This window comes from Gossypium hirsutum, chromosome A04 (assembly GCF_007990345.1).
Source record: "Gossypium hirsutum isolate 1008001.06 chromosome A04, Gossypium_hirsutum_v2.1, whole genome shotgun sequence".
Classification (NCBI taxonomy): Eukaryota; Viridiplantae; Streptophyta; class Magnoliopsida; order Malvales; family Malvaceae; genus Gossypium; species Gossypium hirsutum.
The window spans coordinates 9630371-9646356 of NC_053427.1; the positions used below are offsets into that span (position 1 = coordinate 9630371).

Sequence of the window (15986 nt, forward strand, 5' to 3'; positions counted from 1 at the left end):
TTAAATCGGCAATTGAATTTGTTCAATGCATTAAGTTGGCCAGGTATGTGATATATTCTTATACATGTTAGATCGATTGGAATTGAATCATGAATGTCAAATGAGAAGCATAGGTGAAAATGCCTATGTCATATATGTGAGTAAAGGCAAAACCAACGTAAATTATCGATAAGGGTGGACTATGTGCGGAATCATCTTATAATTGCTAATTTGAACGGTTGTGTGCGAATCATTGAGCATGATGTATTGTATTGAGATTATGCTTGAGTGAAATTATAGATATGTGATGAAATTGATTGGTGATATACATGTTTAAATAATGTGAATGCAAAGAATGTGTGAAAGAGTAAATTTGTAATAAATCTGCTTGGGACAGCAGCAGTAACGTAATTTTGGAAAATCACCATAAATTGTTGGAGTCGAGTTAGAAGCTGAATAAATTATGTAATTAAAGCTTAATGAGTCTAGTTTCTTATAAAAGAAACCGTGTAAGCAAAAGAATTGCTGATAATGAGATATTTGGAGTGGCGTGGGATAGAGTCAAATGACTTCGGGGTCCCCTGTTCTGTTTTTAGAAAATCATTATAATTTGTACAAAAATGGTTATAAGATAAAATTTATATGCTTAGACTCCTTAATGAGTCTAGTTTCAAATGAAATCAAATAGAACATATTTTGAATTCTGTACAATGAGAAATTTGATTTGTAGTGAAGAGTTGTCAGATTAGTCAAACAGTGAAACAGGGGAAACTTTAAGAAAAATCTGGTATTGATTGGCCAAACCTAAAATTCTGAAAATTTTATTGATGGAAGATATATGAGTCTATTTTCAGGAAAAATTAACGGCAATTGATTTGGAGTTTTGCAGCTCTAGTTAGTGACTATTGCTCAGGAAGACAACTTGTAGTGAATTTGTGATTATGTTGTAAACATTGATAAAACTTGTTAATGAGTTGCTTATTGTTTTCTTATGAACTTACTAAGCGTAAAGCTTACTCCCCTTTTCTTTCCCATATTCCCTAGGGTTGCCAGGTTAGCTCGGGTTGGAGGCCGTCAAAGATATTATCACATTGTCAAGTCTATGCTATCGGCGTAAGTAAATCTTAGTGTTTCGAGTCTATGGCATGTATAGGGTTGTAAAGTTGAGTAAGTAAATGATACAAGACTAAGATATTGGTAAATATTTAATAATGCCTCATGAATATTTTGGGCCTTGTAAGCCCGATTAAAGGATAATATACGTGTGTATGAAAAGTTTAAAATTGATCAAAAATTTTTACGGTCTGGTTTTATATAAATGGATAAGTTTAAATCTGGTAGCACCTCGAACCTTGTTCCGGCGAGGGATACGGGCGAAGGGTGTTACAAAACCAGCTTTCAGTAAGTGATATAATTTAGTTACACAACAATATAGTTGCTTTAGATTTCAGCTATAACATCATTTCGTTATAATGATTAAATTTTAAGAAGAATCGAGTTTCGCTTATAACACAACATTCTTATGTATGAATTTGTTCTTTATTAAATTAATTCTTTATAACAACATATGGTCTTAATTTTTAAATAAAATTATTGTTATTTCATATAAGCAAACCTATTACTTATCATTTATTAAATGAAAATTATCTTAATTAAAATATTATTTTAATAGAATGATTAAATTTCATGTGAAGAAATCTATTAATCATATTTTATTAAATGAAAATAATCTTCTTAAATTTCAGTTCAACTGCATTCCCTAATCAAATATTCTACTATGAATTTGGAATATTATAAACTTAAAAATTGATTATTTGAATTTAGTAACTCATGATAAATTAATTAATTTAATTTGATAATTCATATTTATTAATTGAACTTGTTAGATTTATAAATTTTTATAATTAATAATATGAAAGAATGTAAAATAAAATATGTATAAAAGTAATAATACATGCACATGTTATATCTTTATTTTATTGATTTAGTTCCTACTTTCTTTTTTGAAGATAATTCTCAATAAAAATTTACGATATAAATTTTATGGTAAGCTTACAACAATTATCTCGCTAACTTTCTATAATAGGTAAAATCTAAGCGGACAAATAGGACTATTATAGAGGGTCGACTCTACAAAGCAATTTATTCACAAAATGAAGTGATTTGTTATTTGTTGGGATTTGGAACATAGAATATTCAAATGAACTATAGAAAGAGAGAACACAATAATTTACATGGATCAAGAATATTTCCTACAATACATGAAAGTTTGGGTGAAATTTTAAGACAAGTATCAACATTATTTGTACAAGACACACATGATATTGTCAACTGCCCATTTCTTATTGCTACTTTAACAGAGGACAGCCATTGAAACACATATAGAGTTCCAAAGTGAGGTACTTTAGCACAAGATATGCTAGTAAGCATCAAATAACCATCACCAAAGTTTTTGGAGCACGAGTTCTAAAGATATTGAACATATTTTAGGAAATACCTGGAAATAACGAGTGAGAAAAATCATTTTAATCTCAAATGACAAAAACAATACTGCATATCATAACTGTTGAATATTGGCAATATCCCACATTAGGAAAAGATAGAAAGGGAGGGGGTTTGGTTTGTTATATATAGAACCCCTCCCCCTTTGGTTGTATCATCCCAAAATCTTCTCCTTTGTAATATTTCTAGAGGAAATATTAATTTGGTAGTGTTCGAGGACGTAAGCTAAATTGGCCGAACCTCGTTAAAACTCTGGTATTTTATTTCTTATTTGTTTGCTTTTATTTAATAGCTTTATGTTGGTTATATTTATTTAGTTATTATTGCTATAAATATCTAAGTGAGTTCTGTCTAGTTGTTGGGTTTTAAGCGGGACCATTGTGACCCCTCCAATTTAACTGGGAATTTTCTTAGTATAATTGTTGGCATAATAATTATCTAAATATTTCTGATAATATTGTTATTAATATTATCGTCGCTTCCGCAACAATTGGTATCCGAGCCAAGGTTTTGTAGTATGCTCTGTGTTTGCAGCTTAGTCTGATCTTACACATCAGAAACATTTCCTAAAGCTTGTGGGTATTCTGCATTTGGTGGCTATTAAGTAGAAGCTATGGCAAAAATGACAGAAGAAAAACCATCCATATCAACAACTTCCACTTCGTACATTTTGCCGAGGATTGGAACTGCAAATACGAGATTTGTAGTGGAAATTTTTGATGGAACAGGTCATTTCGGCATGTGGCAAAGTGAGCTTCTAGATGCCCTCTTTCAACAGGGTCTAGATATTGCCATTGAGGAAGAAAAACCAGAAGGGGTTGATGATAAAGAATGGAAGACCATCAACCGATTGGCATGTGGTACAATTCGATCATGTCTTTCCAGAGAGCAGAAGTATACATTCAGTAAAGAGACTTCTGCAAGTAAATTGTGGAAAGCATTGGAGGAGAAATTTCTGAAGAAGAACAGTCAAAATAAGTTACATATGAAGAAAAGACTGTTTCGTTTCAGTTATGTTCCTGGTACCACGATGAACGAGCACATTACCAATTTTAATCAGCTGGTGGCTGATTTGTTGAATTTGGATGTGACTTTTGAAGACGAAGACTTGGCGTTAATGTTGTTGGGATCGCTTCCTGAGGAGTTTGAGTACCTTGAAACTACTCTACTTCATGGAAAATCGGAAGTAACTTTCAATGAAGTAACTGCTGCATTGTATAGCTATGAACTACGCCGAAAGGATAAGTTGAAAGGTTCAGGTGAAGCAGCAGTGGAAGCATTGGTAACAAGAGGTCGTCAGCAAAGTCAGTCTAAGGGGAAGAGAAGAAAGTCCAAAGGTCGAGCTGTTGCCAAAGATGAATGTTCTTTTTGCAAAGAAAAAGGACATTGGAAGAAAGATTGTCCAAAATTGAAGAAAAAAGGGAAGACTCCGCAAGATGCAAATGTTGCAGAATGCAATAGTGAAGCAGAGTCAGACTTTTCTCTTAGTATGACATCTTCAACATTATATGCAGATGAGTGGATCATGGATTCTGGTTGTTCCTATCATATGTGTCCCATTCGGGAATGGTTCTTTGAATTTCAAAAACTAGATGAAGGGGTTGTTTACATGGGTAATGATAACACGTGTAAAATAGCCGGGATAGGTTCAATTAAACTGAGGAGTCATGATGGATCTACTAGAATTTTGCGGGATGTACGATATGTCCCAAAGTTGAAGAAGAATCTCATCTCTTTGGGGTCGTTAGAATCTAAAGGCCTAGTTGTGACAATACGAGATGGAGTTCTTAAAGCAACTTCAGGAGCATTGGTGATGTTGAAAGGCATAAGAAAGAACAATCTGTATTACTACCAAGGTAGTACAGTGGTCGGGACAACAGCAGCAGCAATTACGAGTACCAAGAAGGACGCTGAGGCAACACAGCTGTGGCATATGCGTTTGGGCCATGCTGGTGAAAAATCCTTGCAAACTCTAGCCAAGCAAGGATTATTGAAAGGTACAAAGACTTGCAAACCTGAATTTTGCGAGCATTGTGTTCTGGGAAAACAACGAAGGGTGAAATTTGGCACTGGGATTCACAATACTAAAGGTATTCTGGATTATGTGCATTCTGATGTATGGGGACCGTCCAAGACTCCATCACTTGGAGGAAGACGTTATTTTGTCACCTTTATTGATGATTTTTCCAGACGAGTTTGGGTGTTCCCTATGAAGAACAAAGATGAGGTGCTTGAAGTTTTCCTTAAGTGGAAAACTAAAGTTGAAAATCAGACAGGAAGGAAGATTAAGGTTCTCCGATCAGACAACGGTGGAGAATATAAAAGCGATCCTTTCCTGAAGATATGCCAAGATTGTGGCATAGTAAGGCACTTCACCGTAGGTGGAACACCGCAACAGAATGGGGTGGCAGAGCGTATGAATCGAACGCTTGTGGAGAAAGTTCGATGTATGTTATCTAATGCTGGATTAGATAGAAAGTTTTGGGCTGAGGCTGTGACGTACGCTCAACATCTCATCAATCATTTGCCATCATCTGCTATAAATGGCAAGACTCCTTTGGAGAAATGGTATGGAAAACCTGCTACTGATTATGACACCTTGCGCATTTTTGGTTCTATTGCATATTATCATGTGAAAGAATCAAAGTTAGATCCAAGAGCAAAGAAGGCTCTATTCATGGGCTTCAATGCTGGTGTTAAGGGATATCGTTTGTGGTGTCTAGAGGCAAAGAAGACGATAATCAGTAGGGATGTTACCTTTCATGAATCTGCCATGTTGAATAAGGTAAATCCAGAAGGAGTGAGTAGTACTTCGCAGCAGGTGGAGTGTACTCCGCAGCAGGTGGAGTTTGAGCAGAGTGTGGTAATTCCAGCAGAAGGTACCACTAGTGATTCTTCATTGGCAGATGCAGAGTCAGATGAGGAAGAGGTTTCTACCCAAGAACCTCAACAGCAATCAGAGCCAATTGCAGTCAGAAGGCAGAGACGAGAAATTCAGAAACCAGCTCGTTTCACTGACATGGTAGCTTATGCACTTCCAGTTGTTGATAATATTCCATCCACTTACACCGAAGCCATTCAGAGTTTAGAGAATAATAGATGGTTAGGTGCAATGGAAGAGGAAATGCAATCTCTAGAGAAAAACAAGACGTGGAAGTTGGCACAACTACCAAAAGGGAAGAAGGCGATTGGTTGCAAATGGGTATTTGCAAAGAAAGAAGGATTTCCCGACAAAGAAGATGTTCGTTACAAGGCAAGGTTAGTGGCTAAAGGCTACGCTCAGAAGGAGGGAATTGACTATAATGAGGTATTTTCTCCAGTTGTTAAACATTCCTCCATTAGAATTTTGTTGGCCTTGGTAGCGCAGTTGAATTTGGAGCTAGCTCAACTTGATGTGAAGACCGCGTTTCTACACGGTGATTTGAAGGAGGAAATCTATATGACTCAGCCAGATGGATACAGGGTTGCTGGTAAAGAAAATTGGGTGTGTAAACTTAGCAAATCGTTGTACGGATTGAAACAATCTCCGAGACAATGGTACAAACGATTTGACAGGTTCATGAAGGACCAGAAGTACAAAAGAAGCAAATACGATCATTGTGTGTATTTGCGCAAGCTTCAAGATAATTCCTACATCTACTTACTCTTGTATGTTGATGATATGCTGATTGCAGCAAAGAGCCAAATGGAGATTGATAGACTGAAGGCTCAGTTGAGTAAAGAGTTTGAGATGAAGGATTTAGGGGAAGCTAAGAAGATTCTCGGCATGGAAATAACTCGGGATAGAAAGAGGGGCAAACTTTGGCTGTCACAAAAACAGTATTTGGAGAAGGTACTACAACGTTTCGGTATGTCTGAAGGTACAAAACCTGTAAGTACCCCACTTGCTCCTCATTTTAAATAAGTAACCAGTTATCTCCAACGACTAAGGAAGAACAAGAGTACATGGCAAAAGTCCCATATGCAAATGCAGTTGGAAGCTTGATGTATGCAATGGTATGTACGAGACCAGATATTTCACAGGCTGTTAGTGTTGTTAGCAGGTACATGCATGATCCGGGCAGGGGTCATTGGCAAGCTGTGAAATGGATTCTGCGGTATCTCCAAAATACCATAGATGTCGGATTGGCATTCGAGCAGGATGAATCATTTGGTCAATGCATAGTTGGATATTGTGATTCTAATTATGCAGGTGATTTGGATAAGCGACGGTCTACAACTGGCTATTTGTTTACTTTAGCGAAAGCGCCAGTTAGTTGGAAATCTACCTTACAGTCCACGGTGGCTTTGTCTACAACAGAGGCAGAGTATATGGCAATTACAGAGGCTGTGAAGGAAGCAATTTGGCTTCATGGATTGCTTAAAGACTTGGAAGTTGGTCAGAAACAACTTAAGGTGTATTCTGACAGTCAGAGTGCTATTCATTTAGCAAAGAATCAAGTTTTTCATGCACGAACGAAGCACATAGACGTTCGCTATCACTTTGTGCGGGAAATTCTCGAAGAAGAGGAGATACTTCTCCAAAAGATTCACACTACGGAGAATCCTGCAGATATGCTGACTAAGGTGGTTACAAGGGCCAAGTTTGAACATTGTTTAGACTTGATCAATGTCCGACACATTTGATATGGCGTCGTTGGCGCAAATTTGAAGACACTATTGAAGTTTGTGTTATGAGAAGATGTTCGAAGATGTGGAATATCGCCAAGGTGGAGATTTGTTGAATATTGGCAATATCCCACATTAGGAAAAGATAGAAAGGGAGGGGGTTTGGTTTGTTATATATAGAACCCCTCCCCCTTTGGTTGTATCATCCCAAAATCTTCTCCTTTGTAATATTTCTAGAGGAAATATTAATTTGGTAGTGTTCGAGGACGTAAGCTAAATTGGCCGAACCTCGTTAAAACTCTGGTATTTTATTTCTTATTTGTTTGCTTTTATTTAATAGCTTTATGTTGGTTATATTTATTTAGTTATTATTGCTATAAATATCTAAGTGAGTTCTGTCTAGTTGTTGGGTTTTAAGCGGGACCATTGTGACCCCTCCAATTTAACTGGGAATTTTCTTAGTATAATTGTTGGCATAATAATTATCTAAATATTTCTGATAATATTGTTATTAATATTATCGTCGCTTCCGCAACAATAACGTCTATCAATCATCCATGAAACTGGAAACAATGGCAGATACAATAGATGATACTCAAAGCAACATTATTTTAATTTCATGGTTCTCAAATCTAAATCAGTAACACATTTAGCTCCACTTCTTTCTATGAAAGATCTTGCCCTATATAGTTTGGTTATACCACCATGAGACTGCTTACCAATGGAATTTCAGTTTAGATATTAAAACAAATAAGAAGAGTTTCAAGTACGTGGGGTCTTTTGCAACCGTTATTCCAAGCTCATTTTCGCACCCATTCAGCTTCCAAGACTGCAAATGCCTGTAAAATAATTAAAAATAAAAATGAAAATAAAAACATAACTACAACTTATAAGGTATGTGGATATTGAAAATGATTTTCACACCTGTTGTATGTGTTTGGAGAAACTCAATGCCAGATTTTGCTGCTTATCTATCTTTCCAACTGATAATCTAGCCTTGACTTCTTTATTTTGAAATTGACATAAGGTATGTGGGCGATCTTGGACCATTCTCGTCCTTTATCTCTTGTACTCACTTTCTCTAGCAACAGACACTCGTAAATGTGTAGCCGCTCAAGTGACAGAAGCACGTCTTTTTCTGGAAGAGATGTGAGCTTAGGACAATTATGGATGCTCAATATTTGAAGAGAGTTAATATGTTGAAAGCCCTTGGAGTACATGAATTCCAGATTCTTGAAATTTTCAATGCAGATAAATGTGAGAGAAGGAGGTAGCATCATTCCAATTCCTTCTTCGGGAAACGACACCACATTCGAGCATCCTTCACCGCCGATGGTGAGTTGCTGAAGAGAGGTGAGTCGAGTTAACCCCCATTCAACAAGTGAGCTATAAATTTTGGGTGCATTTGAGATTGCAAGTGACGTGAGGCCGGTAGGGAAACCTTCATCTGGGAAGGATATGTCAGCCGAACAGTTCCACACCATTAATTCTCGAAGAGAGGTGAAGTTGTTGATGCACACGGGAAGGGTTCCAAAATTTTCACAACCTTCAATTGAGAAAACTCGGAGATTTGTGGTAGGCAACTCGCTTTCCTTGAAAGAAACCACCATATTTGAACAATTCACTATTTGAATCTCCTGGAGATGGCTGAGCTTGTCTAATCCTCTTGGTAAAGATTTAATATTTTGAGCACCTGAAATTTTATTACATTCGAGATCACTGGTCTCATGGAAGTCTTGGGCTATGCATTCCAGCATTGGACAATTCCAAATTTCTAGCTGTTTAAGCATGATGGGTAACTTAGTGTTTAAAAATAAGTTACTCAGGCTTGAGCAATTGTAAACTTGGAGATGTTGAAGCCGATTGCATATATCACCCCTTGATGACAAACATATTAGAGACTCGCAGTATCTGATGTCCAAGTGCTCAAGAAGACAAATGTTACTACTCATACTCTTATTATTTTCTTTTTCATCAACTAAAATTTGCAAATTCTCGCACTCCCAAATCTCCAACTTATTTAAAGCAGGGGGAAAATTGTTCTCTGCAAAAGAAATCAAGCCTGGACACCCATAAATACTTACTACTGTAAGGAATGAGAGTGCATCTAAGAATTTTGGTAGCCTATTGAGCCTTTTACAATTCCATATTGTCAGAGACTCAACACTCGGAATTTTGTCAAGTTTCAATCCTTCCTCATCTGTTTCCAAAGAGACCAACTGGGGACAATCCTTAATTGTAATGAAATGATGCCCAACCAACCCTAACCCATTTTGTGATAAAGATTCCAACTCCTTCCAACCAGGGATGTGAAAATGTTCTGAGCTTGCAAACCTCAACATTTTCATCTTTGTTGAAATGTTGAACTTTGAAATGTCTGAGAGAGACACAGTTTTCAAAGAGATAACTTCCTTTGCAGAAAAAGAGCATTCATCCAACAATTCTTCACACCCTCTGACGCTTAACTCGCACAGTGATAGGAAACTTGAAATTGAAACTGTCAATCTTGGGCACTCATAGATTTGAAGTTTTAGCAAGGATGGAAGACGAGTTGGTAACTTTTCCAACAATTGAGGACATTCTCTTATTGAAAGCTCACGAAGGTTGGGAAATTTCGAAACTTGCTCTTCACCTTCACACGGGTCCCACTCTTTCCAGTTTGGCAGTCTTTGAAAATGCAGATTCTCTAATGATACAAATGGTTTCAGTTGATTTTCTCCAAAGAACTCAGCACCAACCATTTGTACCTCATCGAAGCCAATAATAGACAAATCTTTTAATAATGGCAACAATCCAATTGATGGTAGTGATTTGCAACTTTTACAGTTGCAAAGCTCCAATGACAACATATTCTTAAAGGAAGAATCTGCTATCCAAGAAGAGAATTTTGCACCACCATAATTGTCAATGTTGAGTTGTTCAAGCTTTTTCTGAGGACGAAGAGAATCTAACACTCGTTCTTCAACTTCTTTATTTCTTGCATCTTTCTCAAAGTTGCTACTCCATTGTAGTACCAATCTATCAATTCCCAGTTTCTCATTTAACTTAACTTCCCCTGCATGTTGACCATTAACATTCTCCAACCTAGAAATGCAAAAATCACCTTTGAGGTTTGGCAAATTTTTCAATTCTCCAATGTAGTGTCCATTACCTTTCCCTATAACAAAATTAGATAACCTTTGAAGATTGGTTAGCTTACCAATTCCAAAAGGCATCCTTTCAATTAATTTTGCACCTCTTATATCAAGATAATGCAAGTTAACAAGATTTTCCATCTTCGAAGGCAACTGTTGGAGGCAGCCACATCCTCTTAATATTAAAGTTTCCAAATAGTAAAGAGTACACAAAGAATCAGGTAAACATTTGATCTCAGTGTAAGAAAAATTTAAGTAGCGGAGATGTTTTAAATTTTCAAAAACATCAGGCAACTCAATGATCTTATACCCACTCAAAGAAAGCAACCTAAGGTAGCCAAGTCTTGGTAACAAATCAACCAGGACAACATTAGTTAAAAAGAATCCTGGAAAACTTGGAGACATTAAGGCTAAAAGAGTACGTAAAGAATCTGCTTTATCAAATGCTTCAAACTTCTTCGCCGTCTCATACCTGCTGACAATAAAAGAAGAATGTCGAGTGCGATTTGAGAACATTTGTTGCTTATCATCCTCCAATTTGCAGCATATTTCCCCTGCAACTGATTGGGCTAAGTCATTTATAAGGTGATGCATTATGAATCGGGATTTATCTTTACTAGATATCTGAAAAAATGACCTTGACACTAGATCTTGAAAATATGGTTTCCAGGATCTTTAAGTTGACCTTTTGCATTTAGTTGCAAGAAACCTTCAGCTTTCCATAACAAGATTATTTCTTCTTTCTGAAACTCATAATCTTTTGGAAATATGGAGCAATATGCAAAGCACCGTTTCAAATGCGGAGGAAGATGATGGTAGCTTAACCGCAATGCTGGAATTATGCCACATTGATCTTCTGGTAAGTCCCATATCTCGCTCTCATATATTTTTTCCCATTCACCAAGATCTTTAACAGTGCGTAGTAGGCTTCCAATGGCTTTTGCTGCCAAAGGTAAGCCGTTGCACCTTCTCACTATGTTCTCTCCAACTTCTTTAAATTGAAGATGCCCATTGAAATTTCGTGCTTTTAATGCATGCTGAGTAAATATGGACAAACAATCATCATGTGATAATTTATCCAAGTGAAAAGCTTTCACTGGATCCACATTAGATGAAACATTTTGAATGCGAGTTGTTACAATAATCTTGGTCCCTGCTCCAAACGGAGATCGTAAGATGGTCCAATCTTCGTAACTCTCGTTCCAAATGTCATCTAAAACAAGCAAGAACTTTTTTCCTGACAACTTCTCCTTCAACTTGACTTGAAGTAAATTCAGGTCATTGTAAGTGCATGGCTCAGAAGTGATGGACTGTAAAATTGTCTTAGTTATATTAACTGCATCAAATTCATCAGAAACACATACCCAGGCCTTGTGATCAAAAGACTCCTTTATGCTGGCATCATTATAAACAAGCTGAGCAAGAGTTGTTTTGCCCATCCCTCCCATGCCAACAATGGAAAGGACAAAAACTCCATTGGAGTTATTACTTTTGAGCAAATCAAGCATTTTTCGCTTCTCATTGTCCCTACCAACATACTCCACAGCTTCATCCACTACAGAAGTTGGTTGCAACCTAGGTTTCTTTCCCTTGGAGGTAGCACCTTGAGACAAGATCTCACTTAACCCCAAACTACTTCTTCGTGTAGTCAAACTATCCAGTCTAGCAGTTATCTCTTTCATCTTGGGAATCATGGAATTGTTAAACAAAAAGGAAGTTGGAGAGAAATTACTACTAGTACAGCAGGTAGGAACGAGTTTCCGTACCTTACTAATGCTGGCTTGAGCTTGAGTTTTAAGGAGTGCAAGACGTAACTCTTCATAAGCGAACTCGTCCAAGATGTCATCCATATCATAAGCCAAGTCTTGGAGATCTTCCAACCAATTCCTTACACCCTTGTTCCTGATCTGCTTCTCCTCTGCATCGTTCAACACTGCTTGGATATCAGGTAATATGGATTGCCATTGCTTGAGCTGCTGTTGGACTTGCTTGTGATCAGCAACAAAGTTGAGTGCAGAATCAAGCAACCTGCCCCACAACAGCTCCAAAAACCCAGAAAGAGCAGCCTCTCCAATTACAGACATGGTGGAATTATGAAAAGAAGCTGAAGAGAGAAATGAATAAGCAAAATGGAAATTCAGGGGAAACTAAATTCTGTATAATCAGTGGAAGTTCAAGAACTTGGACAATATGTTTTAAGCATATAATATGAGGCAATAAGATGAACCCTAAGTGCTTGTTGGAGGCTAAGCACTGATGGGAAAAGATAAGAAAAGTGGAAAAGTGGTGGTCGCACTCACAGTCCATGAAATTATTGCAGCCCCCGGTGTCGTATCTGCATCTGCATGGAATTATTTATGATGACAGTGGACACTAATTAATTGGAAATTTCAGGGCAGTTCCTGTTTGGCCCTCCGTCGACTATAGCCATCAATTTAAACGACTACTTACTGATTTAGAAAATCTATAATTTTATGATATATCATCAATTGATTTATTTGGGTCCAAAATTTTCAAGGGCACTTTAATTGAAAAGAAAGAAATTTCCTCCTCCTTTTCTCTCAAATTTTCAAACCGCCAACCAATAGTAAGGAAGTAGAAAAGTAAGAAAGAAAGATCAATGCAAAATGAAAGAAATAAGTTAATTCTTTTAAATATAATTTTAAAGTCATTTAAGGGCATACCAAATTTCATCACACCTAAGAATCCAGAGAAATTCTCAAAGAAAGAAGAAAACTGTAGAAAATCTCTTCAACGGCATCAAGATGATCATTCGTACAAATACTGACGTGAAGTGACATCTTCATGTTGATTAAAATGTCTATGAATTTAATCCTTTTTGCTTCAAATTCTGAATTTACAGCCAACCAAACACATCGTCTTGCTCAAAAAAATTTGAAGAAATTTAAGATTGGCATACATACGGCTATGGTTGAAACTATAACAAAATGCAGTACATTCACTGATTTTCTCTGTGAGTTTTTTTTTCATTTTGTGAGATCAAATAGATTTTATTTGTTGCAGACAAATAATCTGATGCAAAAACACCCATAAAGCAGACATGTTATCCATCTTTTATTCTTTCCCTACTGTTAAAATTTGCTAAGCCGTCAGTCAATAGTTGGGGAAGAGAAAAAAAGCAGTCATTTTCAAAACATATACAGATTGTTGAATGAGTGTTGTCAGATTGTTACTGACCCAAAGTGGTTTGCGGGGTTCCAAATCTACAATACCTGACCAATTTCCCCCACTTTCAGTCCTGTCACCGCAAACCCCATGGGTTTTAAGGAGGAAGTTTTAGCCGATGGGATGTGGACTCCGGAGTCATAGCCGCCGGATGAGGTGGTAGGGCTGATATTCCAATGTGTGAAGTTGATTCAGATGAGTTCGCATTTGGAAGCAATGGAAGAGGGGTGGTAACAGGGATTTAAATAGCGGTCCGCTACCGCTATAGCGGCCGTTATACAGCGGTAACGGCACCGTCCGAAACCGCTACCGCCGAAACTGCTATTATTGTTTTACAATAAGTTATGTGAAAAATTCATGACCGCGATACCTGCAATGGCCGCAATAGCATTCGTTATGTCCGCAACCGCGACAAACGCAACGCGACCGAAAACGCGGCCGCGACCGCAATTTAAATCCCTGCGTGCTAAAGCCATGGGAAGGGAAGGAGAGAGGATTAATGAAGAATGTGGATCAGATGAGCGGCACTTCCATGACTAGATGAGTTTGTAAGCTTATTAAATACATAGCTAAAATTGACTGTGTATCAGTTTTTCATGCCGTGCAGCAAGCTGTGTGTCAAAGATCCATTGCACTTTGATCCCATATCTGTTCTGAAGGAAAAAGAAATGGAACGAACGGGATAACCTTTTCAGTTTTTGTTTTTTTATAAAAGGAATAATGGCAAAATATACCCCTGTACTTTTAACAAATTATCAATGTGATACTGCACTTTTAATTTGTTCATTTTAAAACTTGTATTTTAATTTTAGTAAGGTGTTAAACATTTTACTGTTGTGACACATTCACCAATAAAAAGAGCCACATGGTACATTGTCGACTTTTTGACCACTGGCTCAAGGACCTCTAAGCAATAAGTCCAATTTTTTTTTTCAAACTTTTTTCCTCTTTTTCATTCTTTTATCTTTTGGAATAAACTAATCATGAATGTAGTTCACCTTTACATTTTCCACCAACCTTTTTCATCACCTCTTTTTTTACCTGTATATCACTATTAATTTCGATATTGGGAATGTTGAACCCTTAATTAACTTTTAAACTTTAACCAAAAATGCCACGCCACATATTTATGTAAGAAACAATTTCTTTTATATTAAATGCATATATATATTAAAAATATAAAATTTTAAAAATTTCAGAAAATCATATATAAAATCTAGAAAAAAAACATATAAATTATAAAATATTTAATAAAACCAAATTTACAAAAAAATGATAATTAAAAAGAAAATTAGTTGAAATTAATAATATTATTACAAAACTTTTTAAAAATTGTAAAAATTGTAAAAAAATTAAAATTTTTATTAAAAAATAAAAGAAATAATATTTTTAAAATATTATGCTTATATTATTTAAAATTATAAAATAATTTTTTGTTACAATTTTTTTTATAAAATTCTATAAATTTTACAAATTATTAAATATTTTAATAAAATTTTAATTTTTCTCAAAATTTTTAGAACTTTTGTAATAATAGTTTTAATTTCAACTAAAAATTTTCAATTATCGTATTCTAAAAAAAATTATATTTTTTTCTGTTAGAATTTTATATATACATTTATTTTATTTATTTTATATTTTTTAATATTTATATACATATAGAAAATATTTATTTTCTTACATTAAGACGCTACTTGATGCGCTTTGTTATTGTGATTGGTTATAAAAAAATTTTAATGAATAAATAGGCTAAGAAGTATATCGAAAAGCATACTTAAGTGCCAACTTGGGAAAAGAGTGTACTTTAGATACCAATTTAGACATACACAAAAAAAGTACCAAAATGAAAAAAATAAGGGCCAAATAATCACTTTAGCCTTTTTATAATAAGTGTGTATATACATATAGATGATATTGAAATGATCATTATCCTTTTTCATATTCATATCTGAATCAAACATGAATGCCACACAAAAAAAAAAGTTATGCAACTAAAAGAAAAAAGACTAATAATCTCGATAAAATTCCCTCAACTTCCTATATCTTTTATTTTGATTCTTTATTGACCTTCATGAAAATTATAAAATGATGGTAAGAACAAATGGCTTTTAACAAATTTATGGACAACCTAAGAAAATATACCTGGAACGGTCTTCTCAGCTTGTCTGAAGCAGCAGACATGGGGGTATATATACAAGTTCTTACAAGAATTTTAGCACAAATCATCCCAAATTTGAAACCGAACTTGCTCCATTGTATCAAATTACTTGCATTGCTAAACTCATTCAATATTGCAGGTCCAGTTTGTCTTCTAATTGATAGTAAAAAGCCACTATAGTCTTTCGCTTAAGCAAAATCATGAATATGATTCCATACATATGGTTTTCAGCATGGGAAATCAGGAGCTGCCCCCGGAAATTTAATGATGCATGGACATTAACAATTTATAAATCAAGGTATCCAATTTTTTTCTTTTATAAACATAAGAAAATTTATTAGAATTAGAAGTGTTAAAATCTTAAATATATAAATACAGTACGTATATGAATTAGTCATAGTCATATTAATCATATTTAA

General features: G+C 35.5%; 1 protein-coding gene across 2 annotated transcripts; it reads right to left on the reverse strand.

Moving 5' to 3' along the window:
* Window positions 1–7678: 7678 nt before the first annotated feature.
* On the reverse strand, window positions 7679–14502 carry LOC107948786 (putative disease resistance RPP13-like protein 1). 2 transcript variants are annotated; one of them, XM_041110903.1, is made up of 3 exons: window positions 12524–14502; window positions 8014–12327; window positions 7679–7928 (listed from the first exon to the last, which is right to left on the reverse strand). In XM_041110903.1, the coding sequence occupies exons 1-2, from the start codon at window positions 12528–12530 to the stop codon at window positions 10868–10870; spliced, it is 1467 nt and encodes a 488-aa protein (XP_040966837.1). In that variant the 5' UTR covers window positions 12531–14502; the 3' UTR covers window positions 7679–7928; window positions 8014–10867. The 2 variants fall into 2 exon arrangements, with proteins under 2 accessions (XP_040966837.1, XP_040966836.1); XM_041110902.1 differs by lacking the exon at window positions 12524–14502 and having other exon boundaries at window positions 8014–12517.
* Window positions 14503–15986: the final 1484 nt, after the last annotated feature.

Excerpts from the sequence above, each read along its gene's own strand:
- LOC107948786 (XM_041110902.1), bottom strand. The coding sequence starts at position 10,817 with ATGCATCACCTTATAAATGACTTAGCCCAATCAGTTGCAGGGGAAATA.